Source organism: Amblyomma americanum, chromosome 8 (genome assembly GCF_052857255.1).
Source record: "Amblyomma americanum isolate KBUSLIRL-KWMA chromosome 8, ASM5285725v1, whole genome shotgun sequence".
NCBI lineage: Eukaryota > Metazoa > Arthropoda > Arachnida > Ixodida > Ixodidae > Amblyomma > Amblyomma americanum.
This window is the reverse complement of record NC_135504.1, coordinates 126,157,902-126,176,886: the sequence shown is the minus strand read 5'-3', so window position 1 is coordinate 126,176,886 and position 18,985 is coordinate 126,157,902. Positions and strand designations below refer to the sequence as shown.

The following is an 18,985-nucleotide window of genomic DNA, read 5'->3' as shown; positions in this document are numbered from 1 at the left end:
TAATTAACAAATATAGACAAGAGTGTTTTGAAGGCATGGGTGAATGCGGGGATTGAGAGTGCGAAAAGAATTGCAATATTTTGTGAGCATTTCAAAGGTTTACAATGATATGAGTTGGAAAACTTAGGAGGAGTTAAAAAATTGTTATGAGCAGTCCAAGTAAGACCACCAGAGCTTGTTATCTACAGTAATGGAAATGTGAGTGACTTTGCCTGAAGTTATCTTCTTGATAAATTCACCATGGTGCAGGCAAGATTACTTGGGTGGTCCTTAAACAAATGACGCTGAGTAGCTGCCTGCCCCTACTTAATATGTCACTCACCTGGAGAAGGTAGAAAATCGAAGACTTAAAATGCGTTTTTCTATCGAACCTCGAAAAGGATTTTCCTTCATTTTCTGTTGCATGCTACAAAAGCACAGAACTTCCTTTATATTCGTGAACACTTACGCGACAAGCTGGTGCAGGTTATTTTCCAGCAACTTTTACACTTTGATACGTGCAGCTGCGGCTGCCACATGCCCTCCGCTCTAACGTTAGTGCCTCATAAACCTTTGTGTTCGGAGAAAACATTTCACTCTAGCTCAATAACTCCATTTATGTAAGAATGGCTCAGTGGAAGTTTCCTTTCATGGACACGTACTGATGAGCTCGTGCCGGCCATTTATAACTATAATGCCTGAGCGATGACGCAAGAAAGGAAGCCTGCTGAAATATTAGGCCCGAAGGCACCTTGAGGTCCCCAGGAAACAGGCAGAGAGCTCTGATAACTGAGCTCCAAGAGCCAAGATTCAGTTCCTAAGCTCACCAGATAGCCCGCTTAGGTGAAGGAGACTCCACCTGAAAAACAGAATGACAAGGGTGTTGCAGCCGAGCAGATTGTCACCATTGTCTAAAGTTGAAGATCTACCCCCTGGAGCCATCCAAATTTCGGTTATCGTAAGTAGAGTTGCCTTTTCTTTCGGAACCGCTTCATTAGTTGTGGAAGAAGGCCCATGACGTATAGTTTATGCAACACTAGAAGACGGATGAAGAAGGAAGGCACTGGCAGTAACACTAGGGATTACTCAAGAAATAACTCTAAATAGGTTTTATTCATGCTGGCGGTGGATGTTAGTTTTAGTTTTATTAGTGTGCTTCCCGTAGCGCCGGTCCCGAAGCAACAACTGAAAAGAAGAAATAAGAATGAAATTCCTGAATTACAGCCTCCGCGTCTTTAGTGAACAACACGCATGATTACCCACGAAAAATAAGAAGGGCTACGCAACGTGTAACAAACGTCTACAAAAGTATACGGTAATGTCTAGAAGAAATATATTTTCAGATTTTCTATAGGCAATGAGGCAAAAAGAGGTGTTATGTGCCTGCTAATGCTCCGCCAGAAAAGATGTAGGAAACTTCGTAAGAACTTGTTAAGAACATATTAAGACTTTTATTTTTTAGAAATTTCTCCTTATATGAAGCCTATAGACTCAAGATCAGTATACTATATATTTAGAACCCTCTAAAACCACACCAGTGGTATTTCATTACGTTTAGTGCTCATGCTTTCTTTAGAGCATGCAGATTTTGTTTGCTCAGATATGTGCAGCGTAGCTCGAACTGCAAAGGGCAGGCAGCTGCCCTTTGCAGCATAAATACACATGCAAATGAGGCAAGAAAACCCACTACATCAGTCTCTGCCATATAGTTTCATCAGTTCATCAGTGGAGCTTGAAACCAGCATAGTCGTAGAAATTGTCTCGCGCTCTACTATGTACGGTACGTCCAATGCGCACTCTATATTGCTCTTATTACTCTTATTGTATATTGACTTCGAAGAAGGATGCTATTTGCAACATTTGTTGCGTGGTCATTCCTGCTGCCCTAACGACCGGTGCGCAATTATCCTATGTTAATTGGCACTGAGTCATGTGCATGACTAGCTCAGTCATCACTAATCACCAGAATAAAAGATGCATAAAAAATCATATGATTGGACTTATAGGTTCACTGCGGCATTAGTTTACATCTACTGACTGTTTGTGTCAAGTACTTGGACATACATGCAAAGATATGTTCGGAACAAATTGCTGTAAAAAACCTCGCTAAAACTTACCAAGTAAACTTCTCGTCAGAGAAATTTTTAAAACGTTACGCGGAAAGCGTATATTTAGAGAAGTCTTTAGAACGTTTGTGAATAAACCTCTTGTCAGTATGTTTCTAAAATGTTTGTGAACAAACCTCTTTTGTCACTATGTTTTCAAATGTTTGTGCATAAACCTTCATTGCTGAGATGTCTTTTAAACGTTTCAATCTAGAGTTAGACATTGCTAGATGTTTGAAGTTGTTTGAAGATGTTTTATAGAAGTTATCTGTTTCGTGGGTAGCAAGATATAAATATGTGCTGGCTTTCCTGCTGGAGAGAAAGAGTTGCTGTGACTCTATTCCTCTTCAGTGTTGTCTTCTGGAAAAGAGAGTCCGCATACTATTACGAATGATAAATGCCTGTCTCTATCATATGGCAATGAGAAAAAGGAATCGTTTTCTTGCATTCATTTTCAATGGGGATGCAATTCCCTATGCACTTCAAATGAACATTTGGAGAGGCACTTAAAAATTAATGAACTGTAACGCAGTCACCAAAGTTAGTCTAGGTTAATGATAAGAGGGCTAGGAGGTCGGCGATATCAATCTAACTTACCACTTTTCTGCTCTTGAAAGTGTTGAGGTTGCTCGGTGGTAGCTAATTTATGAACACATCGAAATTCATAAAAAAATACGATAGGCAGACCTGTTCCTTTATTATTGCACGTTCCCAGAGAAAATTCAAGGATTTAAATGTTTTGTCTTGAGGAATGAACAAGAAAACCTGCCGTTGCTCTAAAAAATAAACAAAATGAGCAGCTTTCTAGCTTGTTTTTATTCATAGATATCGATGAAACAAGGCCGTGTATACAAGTTTTGCGCTTGGTGAAGAGATGAAGCAGCCTATAAACTCAAAGCATAGGGAGGAGCCCGAGTTTTGAGTCATAGTCGAAGACTTCCAGCCCAGACAACTTTTGTCCACAAATTCTTGTCCGTCCAGCCACATTTACCCACAATATCTTAAGATCATCGCCCTCTTTTGTTGTCATTTATCTTTTGTTTTGGAGTAAATCGCACATTTGAAGCACATTAAATAAGCACTGTAGAATTTGGTCCCTAAATTTAGTTGTGCCTTTGAAAAAGCAGCAGAAACAAAATTTATGTAACATCAAATAACATAAAAATGAAGATTAGCAAAACTGGAGGAGACACTTCAGCTTTGCCTGACGGGTATGACGCGATAGCGCAATGGGTTCATTGCCATATATGCAGAAAGCCATCCTCTACTTTACATTCATAGATCCCTGTGAGTTCTTACACCCCTCTTGACTCAGTGGTGCAGGGGTTAAGCGATGGCAGCTGCTCCCAGCGGTGGGCCTTGTGTAGCCCAGGTTGCTCTTCCTGAGTGACCTGAGCTACCTGCCACGGTGGGCACGTTGGGATGACACCGCAAGGTCACGTGACCTACGTGGCTGTCAGCCTCCGAGGTTCCTGGAGAGCTGTAGATCATACTTAAAATCCTCGAGCAGCGCTGAATCCATCAAGGCACGATTTATGTAGCTTTATTTATTGGCCTTCAAGGAAATGACCAGCTGCCGGACCACATCTGTGCCCAAGTGTGCACGCAAATTCTCACTGGGGAAAGCACTCCAGAAAAAACGAATTTTGTTCTCTGAGGCGCGTCTCGGGACTCTGGAGTGGCGCCGTTGTCACGCGGAGGCTTCTTTTATTGTGCGAGTTATGGCTTAAAGGTGCACTAAAGAGGAATCTGAAATCGTCTTTTTACCACGTGAACTCGATCTACACTCTCCGAGCATTCTTAGAAACTTGTCCTGCGCGGCCGATTTCCCTAATAAATTGAATTAAAAGTACTGGCTCTCGCCTTATTTTTGAACTCACCTCCGAAAAGAGGAGTCAGCCAACGCGCGGAGTTCCTTTCAGCCGGTTGCGTGGCGGCTTCGCTTTCGCTTTTATTTTGTATTTTAGGTTTGCGTGAATAAATAGTTTCAATCACAGACTACACAGCCGCAAATTAGGCACACAGAAATAAAACTACGCGTGGACTCTTTCTTCTCGCCGATATCGCTCCGCCGATGGGTGAGCGGCAAGCCGCCACGCGACTGGCTGAAAGACACTCCGCTCATTGGCTGACTCCTCTTTTCGGAGGCGAGATAAAAAAAAAAAAGGCGGGAGCCGGAACGTTTAATTCCATTTAATAGGGAAATAGGCCGCACAGAATAATGAGCAGTTTCTAAGAATGCTCGGAGCGTGCAGATCGAGTTCCCGCGGTAAAAAGACAAGCTCAGAATCCTCTTTAAAGCACCTTTAATTAAGGCTGGTAAAAAACTACTTTTTCGTAAAATGCTACCTTGGTGCAAAAGTTTCCGTCAGCGATTTTTCAAAGTAATCTACAACTTCTGTAGCGAAACTTTGATCCTAAAGTCAGTAATGAAAGATTACCTAACTAGGCTTTACTAATTACTTAAATTTGAAGAATGGAAAAAATACTGCAGGCTAGGCAACGCCTTGGTTTCACGGGGCTAGATAACATTCTGTATTGTTAAAAAGCCTGGTTACATTTAGCTGGGACACATGGCATATTTTTGTGGTCGTGTATGTAGCAGAGCCTGTATATGTTTTCTAGCATTTTCTGTTCATGTAGTCGCCTTACACTATACTCCACCTGGAGTGAGTGAGGTAAATCAGGTCGACGATCAATATATAAATTTCACTACGCTTGCCACAGCCGCCAAAAGGGCGGTCACAACCACAAGCGTCGTCCGTTAAAAAGCAATGCAATTAAGGTTCGTGCACCACGAGTAGGGAGTGAAAGCACACTGAGACGTCAATTTAATTGAAACACGTTAACAGAAACGATGGATACAGACCACTGCACTGAGATTTCAATTGCACAGCCATAAAGCTATAGTGAAAGCATTTTTTCAATGCAGAATACTCTTTAGTGCAACACATAAAGGGGACAAGACTGGCGCGGTGGCTCAGTGGTTAGGGCGCTCGGCTACTGATCCGGAGTACCCAAGTTCCAACTCTGCTGCGGCGGCAGCGTTTCGATAGAGGCGAAACGCAAAGGCGCCCGTATGCTGTGTGATGCCAGTGCACGTTAAAGATCCGCAGATGGTCGAAATTATTCCGGAGCCCTCCACTACGGCACCTCTTTCCTCCTTTCTTCACTCAGTCCTTCCTTTATACCTTCCCTTACGGTGCGGTTCATTCAGGTGTCCGTCGAGATGTGCCAGATACTGCGCCATTTCCGTTCCCCAAGAGCCAATTTCCATTTCCTAAAAACGAAACTGGTTTGCCTGTGGAATATAAGTATTATATGCTTTCATTCACAGCGCAAAGACGAACACGGACCCGAGGGGAGACACCACAAAGCGCCGACTTCAACAACGTTTATTGCTGTGCGCAGCGAATACATCCAGAGTACAGCGGGCATGCTCAGCAATGAAAAGGAATGTCACGCTAAGACTGGTAGCACCGCCAAACCGCAAGGGAACACATTATCGTCGGTACAAGAAGGAAAACATTAGGCTAAAACCTAAAAGGCAGGAGGCAGACAAGAACAAAAAAACAATACTCTAGTTCGAAATTCCCAAGATACGATGCTACTTATCACTTAACAGCACCGATGGAGTGCTGACACAGTAATCTCCTTTTTCCGCGATCTCACCAGCCTCAGCTATCTCCTTGGCTGTTTTGCTCACATACTTATGAAGGACTGTGGTTGTTCCCCCCAAAAAAGGGAACCACGTTCCTTACACTGTTGGAAATCGAGGCAGTGTATGCCGAGATGACGAGATGCCCCGATGACGTTGTTGCTATGTTCCATGAGCCTCTCGTTAAGACATCTGCCCGTTTGGCCAATGTAGGCTCGGCCATAGGGCAAAGGTATCGAGTAGACTACGTTTTTCGCGCACTCACAAATGGGTGTCTGTGCCTAACAGTGCACGAATTACTCAGAGTGACGGTGGAATTCATCTTCTTGCACAGTTTTGATAGGAAAAAATACAGCGCGAACATAGACGACGGACGAAGAAGGACGGACGACGGACGGACGACGGACGACGGACAAAAATGTGCGTAACCCAACTAGCCCAACTTTCCATCCTATTACAGTTTTGATAGCTTCTCTGGTGCGGAAAACACCACACGTACACCCGCTCTTTTCCCTATTTTCTTGAGCTGGTGGGCGCGGGTGTGCATGTAAGGTAAAACTTTCACATTCTTTCTCCAATCTGTGTCATCCCCGCCGTTGTTTGGAACCACTTTCCTGCTTTCTATGAGCATGCTCTCTGCAAGCGATAACAAGATAGGATAGGATAGGATAGGAAAACTTTTAATATCCAACAGAAAGAGGGTAGCCAGAGGGCTACCCGCCTAGACGACGGCCGAAAGGTCGTGACTCTCGGCGGCGGCTTCGGCCAGTCGGACGAGTTGTAACTGAGTCGCCGGGTCGGAGCTCAGTAGTAAGGTCTCCCATTGATATTTTGTGTTAATACCTCGTCCCTCCCGGGGAGCATGAGGACATTCCCATAGTATGTGGTCCAAGGTGGCCCTAAGTTCGCAGTTCGCGCATTTTTCTGAAAATTGCCCTGGGTACATAAGACTCCAGAGGGCCGGGTTTGGAAATGTGTAAGTTTGTAACCGGCGCCAGTTGATGGCTTGGTATCTGGACAAGGATCTATCCGCTGGAGGAAGTCTAGCTCGTTGCAAACGATAGTGTTGTGTAATTTCTCTGTAGGTCACCATGCGATCCCTGTCGGTAAAGACCACCTCGCTCGGGTCCGCCCGGAAAGAAAAGCCTCGGGCGAACTCGTGGGCCGTCTCATTACCAGGCAGGGATGCATGTGCTGTTGTCCAGACTAGCGTAATTTTCCGGTCAATTACATGACGGCTTAGAATTGTATTCGTTAGAGGGGAGACCCGGCCCCTGCTGAAATTTAGTATGGCAACTTTGGAGTCACTGATGATGTATCTCGCTTTTGTGCCTACACAAGCCAGTGCTATGGCAGCTTCCTCTGCAGTCTCTGGGTTACCCGAGAGTATGGAGGCACTTATTTTGAGGAGTTGTTTATTATTGACGACCGCGACGGTCATCGTGTTCTTACCATACTCAGCGGCATCCACGTAGACCACGTCCTCGTCTTTGTAGGAGCGGAAGCGTTTCTCTAGCGCCTCTGCCCGCTTGGCCCGGCGCACTGAGTGATGAATAGGATGCATATTCCTGGGTAATGGGGGTACAACTATATTGTCTCGAATTTTTCCGAGCATGTCAACTTTGGCGGTTGTTCTGTTATCTCGGCTAAGATTGAGTTTTTCTAGAATGGCCCTGCCGGTTGTGGTCCCGGCTAAGCGTTCGATTTGGGACGTTCTCACTGCTTCCGTAATTTCTTCCAGGGTATTATGCATTCCCAGCTCTAGGAGGCGGTGAGTGGATGTACGGATGGGCAATCCTAGAGCTTGTTTCGTGCATCGCCTGATAATTCCATTTATCTTTTCCTTTTCTGAAACTTTAAGATCAAGGAAGGGGGCAGCATACGAGATACGGCTTACTACGAACGCCTGTACCAGCCGTAGGAGATTCTGCTCTTTCATGCCGTGTCTTCTGTTGGCAATCCGCTGTATGAGCCGCATAGTTTGTTGCGCGCAGTTTTCCATCTTAGTTATTGCATCACCGTTATACCCGTTGCTTTGTATAATCATTCCTAAAATTCAGATTTTTTCAACATGAGGAATCTCCGCCCCTTGAGTTTGTAATTTGATGTTAGGGATGGTTCTAGTTTGTCTTTGATGCAGAGGTCTATAAAAAAGAAGTTCAGACTTCTGCGGCGAGCATTGCAAGCCCCTACGGCTGACATAGTTTTCGACCTCATTTATGGCCTTCTGTAGCGTACTTTCGATGTGCGCGTCGTGGCCACGGGTCATCCACATGGTGATATCGTCCGCATACATGCAGAAATTCAAGCCATCTATCCCCTCCAATCTCTTCGGGAGCCGTATCATGGCCACGTTGAAGAGAATAGGGGAAAGTACCGAACCCTGAGGGGTGCCTATGCTGCCCAAGTGTATGTCTTGAGACTGACTTTCACCAAAGTGGATGCGCGCTATCATGTCCGAAAGGAAATTGGCAATGTAGTTGTATGTGCGCTCCCCGACGTTTAAAAGAGCCAGGTTTTCTAGTATCGCCTCGTGTTTTACACTATCGAAAGCTTTAGTGAGATCAAGTCCCACTATTACTTTCGCATCCAGCGACTTAGTGTCTAATATGTCATGTGTGAGCTGTATCATGACATCTTGCGTGGACAAATGCGATCTAAAACCTATCATCGAATGGGGGTATAAGTCGTTGTCTTCCATGAAATTGGTTAGTCGCGTTTGTATGACATGTTCCATCAGTTTTCCAACGCAAGAGGTGAGGGATATAGGCCTTAGATTTTCTAGATTGAGCGGTTTCCCTGGCTTAGGTATGAAAATTACCTTAGCGGTTTTCCATTGTTGGGGAATCTCACCCTTCTCCCAGCATTCTTGCATGAAATTGGTCAGCGCCGTTATAGATTTGTCATCTAGGTTTCTAAGCATTTTGTTGGTTACACCATCGGGTCCGGGGGCTGATTTGGTTTTCAGTTTTAGTATTTCTGCTCGAACCTCGAATTCGTGAATAGGGGCGTCTAGTTCGCTGTTGGATTTACCCTCATAGCGCGGTAAGGTAGTTTTGGTGGCGGAGCCTATATATCGACAACGAATTGCATCGAGGAGTTCCTGCTCCGAACCTTCAAATTTATAACCTAATTTCTGTAAATTTTGTCGCTGTGTTAATTTGCTGCCTTCTGGATCGAGGAGGTGCCGAAGGAGGTTCCATGTTTTGGCGAGGCCGATATTGCCCTCAAGCTGGTCGCACATTGTTTCCCAGTTCTGATCGCAGAGTCTAAGTGCATATGCCTCAATCTCTTTGTTGTGGCGCGCTAGGCGTCTTCTGAGATTGCGATTCCACTTTTGTCTCTTTAATCGCTTTTCCATACTAGCTTTGGCCTCCCACATATGAAGAAGGCGGCTGTCTAGTACTTTAAGTTCCACGTTGTCGTCGAGCGTTTTAGTCGCATTCTTGGCGTCCCTGCGGAGTTCCTCCGCCCATTGTTCTATGTTTGTGATTTCTGCCTTTCTCCCGTCCTGGTTACGAGCGTCGCGGAAAGCGTCCCATTCGATAATATGCGGGGAGCGCGTGTGGCGCTTGGCAGGGCCAACGTCAGTTTCCGTGACAAGTATGTAATGGTCACTGCCTAGGTTTAGCAAGGAGTTGGACCAATTAGCTGTACCCGCATTCTTCACCAGGGTGAGGTCTGGGGACGTGTCAGCGCACACGCTGTTACCCATTCTTGTGGGGGTAAGAGGATCCGTGAGCAGGGTGAAGCCCATTTGCTGTATGTCTAGCCATAGCTCTCTCCCCTTCGTACAGGGCCGCGGGTAGCCCCACGCAGGGTGGTGGGCATTGAAGTCACCTAGAATAACCAGTGCGTGCTTGTTGCCGATACGCATCACTTTCCTGAAGAGGGAGTCGAATTTAACTTTCTTTTGACTTGGAGTGCTATAAATATTCAGAATGAAAAGACTGCGTTGAGTCTTTGTGGCCGGAATAAGTTCGACGAGGACGTGCTCTATGTGGCGGATGCCCGTGTCATGTTCAATGGCCGTAATGTTCCTTCTAACGAATGTGGTAACATTAGGTTTGTCGCCTGTGGCGTTAAAAGCTTGATAACCAATTAATTTTGACGCGCCTCCAGTCTCCTGGAGGGCGATAACCTCTGGGTGGACCTTCAGACACGCAAGGAGCTGCTGGAGGATCGGCCTTTTCCGCCGATACCCCCGGCAGTTCCATTGCCACAGCAAGTAGTTGTTATTCTTTGTGTATATGGCCATGTTGAATTTGCTGAATGGTATGTTCCACAGTTTGCTGCCATATATTGATGGCTAAGAGCTCATTCCTGTGTCCTTGTGTTACGTCTGTGAGTCCCTGTATTGCGGAGAGAATCGACTGAATTTGGTTTTGCATGTTTGTTTCCAATGCCTGAAATTGAGCTTGTATTTTGGTGTCCAGGGCCTGAATCTGGGTCTGAATGTTGGTCTCCAGTTTATGGCAGACTTCCTCCAGCGTAAGTTCGGGTTGTGCGCCCTCCAACGATTTTCTCTTGCTGGGTGATGGTAGGGATTTCTCCACCACCATCGTACTCTCCTGGGTATTATGTGGAGGTTTTTCGGCTTCCTGTCGTTTCCTATCTATCTGGATCTTAAGCGGCAGCTGCTTCCTAAGTTCCGCGTTTTCATTTTGAAGGGCCGTAACTGCCCCGGTTAATTTTTTCACCATGCGTTTAAGTTGTAAGATGTCCTCAGACCCACCGGGTGGATGAGTATGGGAGACCTTATCTACAAAGCTCACCCTCTTGTGGTCATCCGGCACGTTGGTCTTTTCCGTGGGCGGCGTTGACCCTTGCTGATGACACTCAGAGCGTCCCTCGATTTTGGGCCGGGCTCCGATGTTCCATTTGTTGCCAGTGTTGTCCCGCCCCCTGGAAGCGGAGCGCTTGCGAGAGCTGGAGTGGCCCCTGGAGCTGGAACGACCCCGGGAGCCGGAACGACCCCGGGAACTGGAACGAGCCTGGGAGCTGGAAGGACCCTTGCAGCTGAGGCGGTCCCGGGAACCCGAGCGACCTCGGGAGTTGGAGCGTCCCGTGGACTGGCCGTGACCACCATAGCCTGTCCCCGACACCAGGCGCGGGAAGGAGTCCTGTCGCATGTGAAATCCCCCTTCTGCCCTGGTTGTTGGTCTGCTCTGTCGTCCAGATGCGTTGTTCTCGCTGTCTGTTGTTGCCTTGCTCTCATTGTCTTGCGTTCGTTCCTTCCACTGTCGCTTCTTAATTATGTGCGGGGTTCTGTACAGTTCCCGGCACTTCCTGTCTCCGAGTATGTGCCCTTTCCCACATAGGGCACACTTTGGGTCCCAAGTATGTTCTTGAGGGGGGTTGCTCATACCACATCCTCGGCACTTAATGTTGTCTTGGTTCGGGCATACGTCGGCTCGATGTCCGAGTTGGCCACATGTCACACAGACCTCATATTTTTTCTTGTAGAGATGGCAGCGTAGCGGCATACTTCCATAATAAATCCAGTGCGGCACTGTCTCATCTTCAAAGAGTAACAACACGCTGCGAGACTCACGCCCAAGTCTCCTGACTCCCATCACCTCCGGGTTACGCGAGCACTTCAACATATCTTGAATGAATTCCACGGTCTGCGAGACCGGAATTCCATGTATAACTCCTTTCCCACAGCCGTCCGGAGTAGCCAGGTAGACGAACGCGTCAACGCGTCCCTTTGGCGTTGGAATGGAGCCGATTTTCAGGTACTTTTGCATCCTCTCCTGGCTGTCAGTGCCAATGAGAATCGAGTTTTGCTTGTGGTTGACGAGCACGATATCTTCCTTAACTTCCGCCGGTTTAAAACCTGCCGCTATCTTCACCGCCTCCGCCACTGTTGCGTCAGTGCGTTCCATGATCAGTTTGAGACCCCCTTTCGGTCTGAGCACTATTTTATGAAGCTCGGGGGAGAGGCGCGCCTGCTGCGTGCCAACAGATTGCCTCGCCAGCTTCCTTCCCTCTCTCTTTATCGCCATTATGTGCGCTGAAGCTTTGTCTTGCCTCCCATCTCGGGTCGGGTCGGCAGCTTGCTCTCCCTCCCCTGTCTTCGAGAGGGCCTTGACTTTGGAATAATTAACCTTAAACCAACCTACTTGAGAGTGGAGCTCTTCAGGCTGGATACTCTCTCCTTCCACAGTTACTTCCATGCGAGACATGGCGCAGCTGAGTTACACCGCGACAAGCCAGCCTGTGCGTCCGCTCGGCGGGCGGCTCGAAGAGCCGCTCACCAGGTTAGGCTTAGCAGCCTGGCCGCGTGGCGTGAGTCCAAAAGTCTGTAGAAATTGCAAAAGAGGGCTGCACTTGCCGAAAGAGTGGTATCCCGGTGGTCGCGAAGACTTCCGGCGTTGAAATAGCTCAGTAGTTTGCGAGCACAAACGACAAAACCGACGAAAACATCGAAAATTTGCGGAGCGCACATATATAGGATGCGTCCACTCTCCTCGACGCCGGCGTCCGCTCCCGCGATAACAAGAGTGTGCAATGTGCATGGATAGCCAGAACTAGAGCGACTCTAGCCAGAGCCACAATCCTTCATAAGTATGTCAGCAAAACAGCCAGGGAGATAGCTGAGGCTGGTGAGGTCGCAGAAAAAGGAGATTACTGTGTCAGCACCCCTTCGGTGTTAAGCGATAAGGAGCATCGTATCTGAGGAATTTCGAAATAGAGTATTGTTCTTGAAGCGAAAAGCTTCACTACGCTAGTCGACACCTCGCTTCGCGCGAGCCGGCGTATGTCGGAGCACGAGTGACGTCACGCACGGCGCAGGTGGCCGCCGCCGATTCCGTCGCCTTTTCTCTCTCTCTCGCTCCCTAGTCACATCGAGCCACAGGTGTTGCACCACTGCGCAGCGCCGCGCTTTTCTTCAAAATGATAATAATAATTGTTTTTTGGGGAAAGGAAATGGCGCAGTATCTGTCTCATATATCGTTGGACACCTGAACCGCGCCGTAAGGGAAGGGATAAAGTAGGGAGTGAAAGGAGAAAAGAAGGAGAGGTGCCGTAGTGGAGGGCTCCGGAATAATTTCGACCACCTGGGGATCTTTAACGTGCACTGACATCGCACAGCACACGGGCGCCTTAGCGTTTTTGCTCCATAAAAACGAAGCCGCCGCGGTCGGGTTTCCTCAAAATGCAACTTTCAGTTTTGCACCTTGATTTCGGTGACTGTTGGCTTCCTAAATATGTTTGTCAAACGAGCCCCTCACTTCATTTGCCTTGTCCGCTAATAGCTTAACGGGGGTCTCGGTTCTGGCATTCTTGATGCCATAGGTAGCATAAGAGGGCTCTCGCACAGTTTCCGCCCTCGCCGTTAGATGACGTTCTACGTCACACTTGCGGTATTACAGGACGTGCTACGTCCACCGCTATGGACGAGGGTGGCGCTGGTGAACTCTCAAGGTTCGCTTACACGCAAAACATGAATACCCACGAAAGCAGCAGATTGGACATCCGTCGCCGTAGCTCAGTTGGTAAGAGCACCGGACGCGATATTCGGAGGTCGTGGGTTCGGATCCCACCGGCGGCATGGTTGTTTTTTCTGCTGCTTTAAAGTAATTTTCTTTTTAAAAAGTAATTGATTGGCACCAGATATTAAAGAAAGAAACATTCCCCTATGCACCTTGATTTCGGTGACTGTTGGCTTCCTAAATATGTTTGTCAAACGAGCCCCTCACTTCATTTGCCTTGTCTGCTAATATATATATATATATATATATATATATATATATATATATATATATATATATATATATATATATATATATATATATATATATATATATATATATATATATATATATATATATATATATATATATATATATATATATATATATATATATATATATATATATATATATATATATATATATATATATATATATATATATATATATATGGTCATTAGCTCATTATCGCTATCAAACAAGTGAGCCGACGGCGTTCATAGAATTAATTTGCGTTTACAACTTTGCAAAAGCCGTTTATTTTCACGAAAGGAAAGGCGCACAACCGTCTCCGTGGGTCAGTGGAGACCTCAATCTCGCTTTCATGTACATGGCGTTGGTGTCAAAAGCCTGCTTTTATTGCGTTCCGCACATTGGATAGGCAGCGCGCCCTCCCTGCCACCCTGGGAGGTCGCATGCAGTTAATGGTAGATCGCGAGAGATTGATCACCAAATTAACGCTGCGGCCTAGCTATTGCTGCAGTGCCGCATGTCAGCCACAACGCTGTCAGCGCTAATTCATTCATTCCACATCTCTCTCTCTCTCACCACGAATCAAAGCATGAATGAGGCGTCCACATATCTAGGGAGCCAGTTTGCTCAAAGCCATCGCCTTCTAGAACATTGTCAACGCCAACGCCAATGAACACAGTGAACGCCGATATATTTTGCTTTGTATATTCTGGATTAGCTGAGCTAACCCGCATTAATTTTTTGTTCTTGTTCGCGTCCTGCCTTTTAGGTTTTTAGCCTAATGTTTTCCTCCTTGTACCGACGATAATGTGTTCCCTTGCGGTTTGGCGGTGCTACCAGTCTTAGCATGACTTTCCTTTGCCTTGCCACGCATGCCCGCTGTACTCTGGATGTATTCGCTGCGCACAACAATAAACGTTGTTGAAGTCGGCGCTTTGTGGTGTCTCCCCCTTGTCCGTGCTCGTCCCTGCGCTGTGAATGAAAGCATGAAATACCAACTCGCCCAGCAACTGATTTAAAACAAGTATTATATGCTTGGGCACAGAAAAATTCCATGCACTTCTGTCTCTCACTAGTGAATATTTGACCTAAGTGAAGCCCAGCCTGAGGGAACAGACTCCTGAAAGAGCATTACCGTATGTGCTTTTTTACAGAAAAACCGAAGGAACTCCGTGATTTATCCCGAAAATATAGAACCGTTCAAACTTTTTTCCCTGCTCGTAAAAGGAACTGTGACGAGCACAAACCCATTGTGAGTATCTCTACGGAGTTTATTTTTTTTTCGTAGCCGACGTACCGTGACATAGAACCAACCACTGTGCAGAATTTGCACAATGCATGTTAGGACTTCACCTGGAGGTTCCTGTCCGTATAACCGTCTTGTAATGCCGTTAATTTTTTTTGTACTTTTTGTAAAGCTGTACTCTTTACACAACTCCCAAGGTCAAGTTTGGTGGACGTTTGACCTTGAGTCGGCAGAGCGGAGGTATGGCAAGTGACGTCATATACGTGACTCGTTGTAGAGAGGCGCCAAAGCTGCGCTCGCTCGGAGCCTCGCCGCTGCTCTACCACGTGACTAGGAGGGTAAAACAACTGCTTCGCTGGCGCTCCGTCACTCAATCTTTCCACGAATAAAGGCACGCACAGGACCGACTCCGGCGCCAAAACCATGCGTAACCATGCTTAACCTCTGCTAGTTTTTCCGCTACGCTGTTCTGCACTGTGCTTATATGGTAAGAGGTGGGCATTTGACCTTAAAAATCTGGACCTCACCTCAACCTCAAAAAGAATTTGCCGACCTCGGTTGAGGTCTCAGACGCCCTCACCTCACTTTTCCTGAGGCCACCGCTGACCTCACTCAACCTCAAATTGTGAGGTTGAAGTCGGCTGCTCGACCTCAGAAAACAAACGAAAAACAAAAGAAAAAGCGATTAAGAAGTTTTTCAGTTAACAATGTTGAGAATCCCGTGAGACAGGAAAGCCAAAACGATGTTGCTATTATTTAATAAGGTGTGTACAGACACTATTCATGCGCACGCAATAGGACAAGCTTATAATCTGGGATAAACCCTCAGAGAGTATATGGCCAGCGGGCAGGGGTGTCCCATACGCGATTACCACCAGTACGTCGGTGAGCACTTTATATGTGTCAATATTTGGCAACCTGCTTCGTGTATACTTGTTCGTATTGGAAGCCTCTCGCTCATTCGCGCATGAACCGGCAATTGACAAACACAGGCTTTCTACACCATCAACCAGAAATTGGGAGGAGGGGGGAGGTGTTCACGATACCCTTTTCAGGCTTGAGAATAGTTACCGAGCATAAGAAACTGGTCGTCGATAGACTTTCCAATGCGACGGTTATGCAGACGCGTATCAGTATATTTCGATTTTCTAGCTCTATCCGGCATAGCGAGTATGCCCTTTTCAGTCCTCTGTATGTTGCCTTCGAAAACACTTAACAAGCTGCGACTGTGGTACACCAACAGAGGCACGTTGTATTTATGCCTGTCAGAAGCGAGCGGCTTCTTTTATTAATGCGAAAGCATTAGATGGCTCACTTTTAAGGTCATATCCGCAAAAAAGTGTCCGCAAGAAACGGCGCCAAGCGACGTCACGAGCCGACGAGTCACGCGACGATGATGACGTCACATAATTAATAATGCCAATATAACTGTACGTAACGCTAAGACTAATTAGTATAATTATTAATGTCGTCATGTGAGTGTGAGGTCATACCAGGTCACATGACAGTGATGTAATGTGCCATCAAACCTAGTCACGTGACGACAGTGTAATATGACATCACACCTACTCACGTAACAACGATGTAATTTCTCGCCATACCAGGGCCCCATCCACCCCCTTTCCACCCCCATTTCAAGATCCATACGGATACCATATTACTACACATGCGCGCATGGCGCATTACAAAGAGTGACCACAACCCGGTCCACATTAATGACATTCGGATTGTCCAGCAGGTAAACGCGCCAGTTCTCATGTGTATCATACCTCAAAGATCATGCAACGACACATGCCTTTGACTCTCGAGATGATGGCGATGATGATGATGCTAACAGTGTATCCTCATGAGCCCGGGGAAGTGGGATATACCGCTACCAAATTAAAGGTTTCCAGAATATTGATTAAATATTGTAATTACCCATCAACCGAAGACAATTATTGTGCGGGAAAATAGGAATACGTGCAGCTGGTAATTGAGCATGATGATGATGTTCCTGGGAGGTCAATACCCTCCCCTTTCCGCCACTTCCCTCCAGGTGGCGATGGTAATGGTGTCGAAATCCTGGGAATTCTCCGATGACTCAGTGAACCCGCGGCATTTTGAAAGAAAGGGCTAGATTACGTCTTCGAAAACTGTGCCAACTATTAAAATCACACGGGTCAAAATAACTGGCCTAGAGTAAGCAGCGTGAACCGCTCTCTTTGTCAAGAGCACCATGGCTCTCCACTCAAATTTCCCCGCAGCAATATATTTTTTCAGCCCCCCCCGCCCCCCCCCCCTCTCGGAAAAAAACAAAAACAAACCGCCTAAGTACTCATACGCCTCAACAGAATTCTGGGTACCATTTCGTCAACCAGTCTCGGCTTCTGATCCGGAGTTCCCGGGTTCGAACCCGACCGCGGCGACTGCGTTTTTATGGAGGGAAAACGCTAAGGCGCCCGTGTGCTGTGCGATGTCAGTGCACGTTAAAGATCACCAGGTGGTCGAAATTATTCCGGAGCCCTCCACTACGGCATCTCTCTCTTCCTTTCTTCTTTCACTCCCTCCTTTATCCCTTCCCTTACGGCGCGGTTCAGGTCTCCAACGATATATGAGACAGATACTGCGCCATCTCCTTCCCCCCAAAACCAATTATTATTATTATTATTATTATTATTATTATTATTATTATTATTATTATTATTATTATTATTATTATTATTTTCCTTCAAAACTGAACTAATCAATGATACGCCAGCATCCTCGACGTTTTTTACCCACGAGCACCGCGCGAGCATTCTTCGAAGCCGTTTAAAGTGAATCAGGGGTCTTTGAAAAGTGGTTAAAGGAAAGATAACGTGTAGTGCCTGTTCGTCTGCAAGGCAGGCCACCAATGTAGCTGATCCCATACGAGAAAAAAAAAGAGAATGATTATAAACCATACAAACAAAAATCGGACACTAAAAACAGAAGCTAACAACAGCGTGCCCCATTAAACGTCATATTAGAAGGTTTAAAACAGCGACTCAGCAGCAAAGCGCGAGCATGTAACCAGTTCCATTCGCACATCTTCATTAAAAAAAGAGGAAAAGGAATCAGCTGCCACATCACGATACATTCATTATAGTTTTGCATTTTTTCGCCGCTGCGACATCGCTATGCTGTGCGAGGTTTCGGCATAATCAGCGAATCTCCGAGAAGGAACAAGGAATGGGAGACCAAAGAGAGGTTATTCGGAAGGATAAAAAAAGCGAAATTATATTTGCATCTGCTTGCATTACGGAACGAGAATATACAGAATTAGTGTGAGATTCGAAAGGGGAAGACACAGATCAAAAGCATCGACAGTGTTATACAGGTTTTTCTGGCTTCGTGCTTTTTTAATCAAATCAACAGGTGTCCTTGTTAGGAACCACCTGAATCACATTCTCTCGCCTGTGCCGACTACTCCAGTTTCTGTTAAGCCAGCTGGTAATGTACAGGAGGATCCCCTTTATTCGACTGCAAGGCAAGAGCCATGACGTCAGTGCCGGACAAAAGCATGAACACGAAGCAGTCTTGTTTGGGGCCATCCGCACTGCGACGAATTTATTGCGTGCTTGTTGGACTGAACTTATTTCTTTTCGGCATCAAACAAAGCTACCGCGGGTAAACGTGAGTTGCGTGCTTTGCGCGATCCCGGGAGTTTGAGCCGACCGGTAGCCAGCCGGGTGCTACGCCAGAGGGACAAGGGGGAGGGAGAGTGGCGTGCTGTGACAGTAAGACTCCTTCCGGGAAGACCAGAGGGGTGCATCTTCCTGTAAGCTCGGACTGAACGGACATTACGGCGTAGCACCGGAAGCTAATAGGGAACTGTGGCATCCGGTTGTCCAAACAGGGGAAACCGAACAGCAAGCGTCATTGCGGTGATGTGCTGCAACTCCGCTTCGGAAGCGGCACTCGTCGGAGTAAGACGTGGCAACTGCAAAAAGTCTCGACCTCAAAATTTCGACCTCACTGAATGACGACCTCACTCAACCTCAAACTCACGCGTGAGGTTGAGGTCTGATTTGCTGACCTCACTCACAAAACTTCGAGCCATCGCCGACCTCACCTCCACCTCACCTCTCGACATGACGTTGACGTCATTTTAAGGTTTAGGTCGACCTCATGAGGTTGCCCACCTGTGTTTATGGTACTGTTCCTGCTGTTTTGTCGTCGCTTCGTTTTTTGCCGCCGTCTCACGAAGGGTGCGGAACTTTGTAGTGTTGGTTTGTTACCGTGCTGATTTATCGCATTGCCATAT

The 18,985-nt window shown here is 46.6% G+C and overlaps 1 protein-coding gene across 1 annotated transcript in view; it reads left to right on the top strand.

The window, feature by feature from the left end:
* The first annotated feature begins 657 nt into the window (after positions 1 to 657).
* LOC144100684 (uncharacterized) overlaps positions 658 to 18,985 on the top strand; it is a 48,193-nt gene continuing 29,865 nt past the window's right edge. Inside the window, exons 1-2 of the mRNA XM_077633541.1 lie at positions 658 to 937; positions 14,627 to 14,724. Coding sequence (XP_077489667.1) covers positions 851 to 937; positions 14,627 to 14,724 — 185 coding nt within the window. The 5' untranslated portion in view covers positions 658 to 850. The remainder of the gene's footprint in view (positions 938 to 14,626; positions 14,725 to 18,985) is intronic.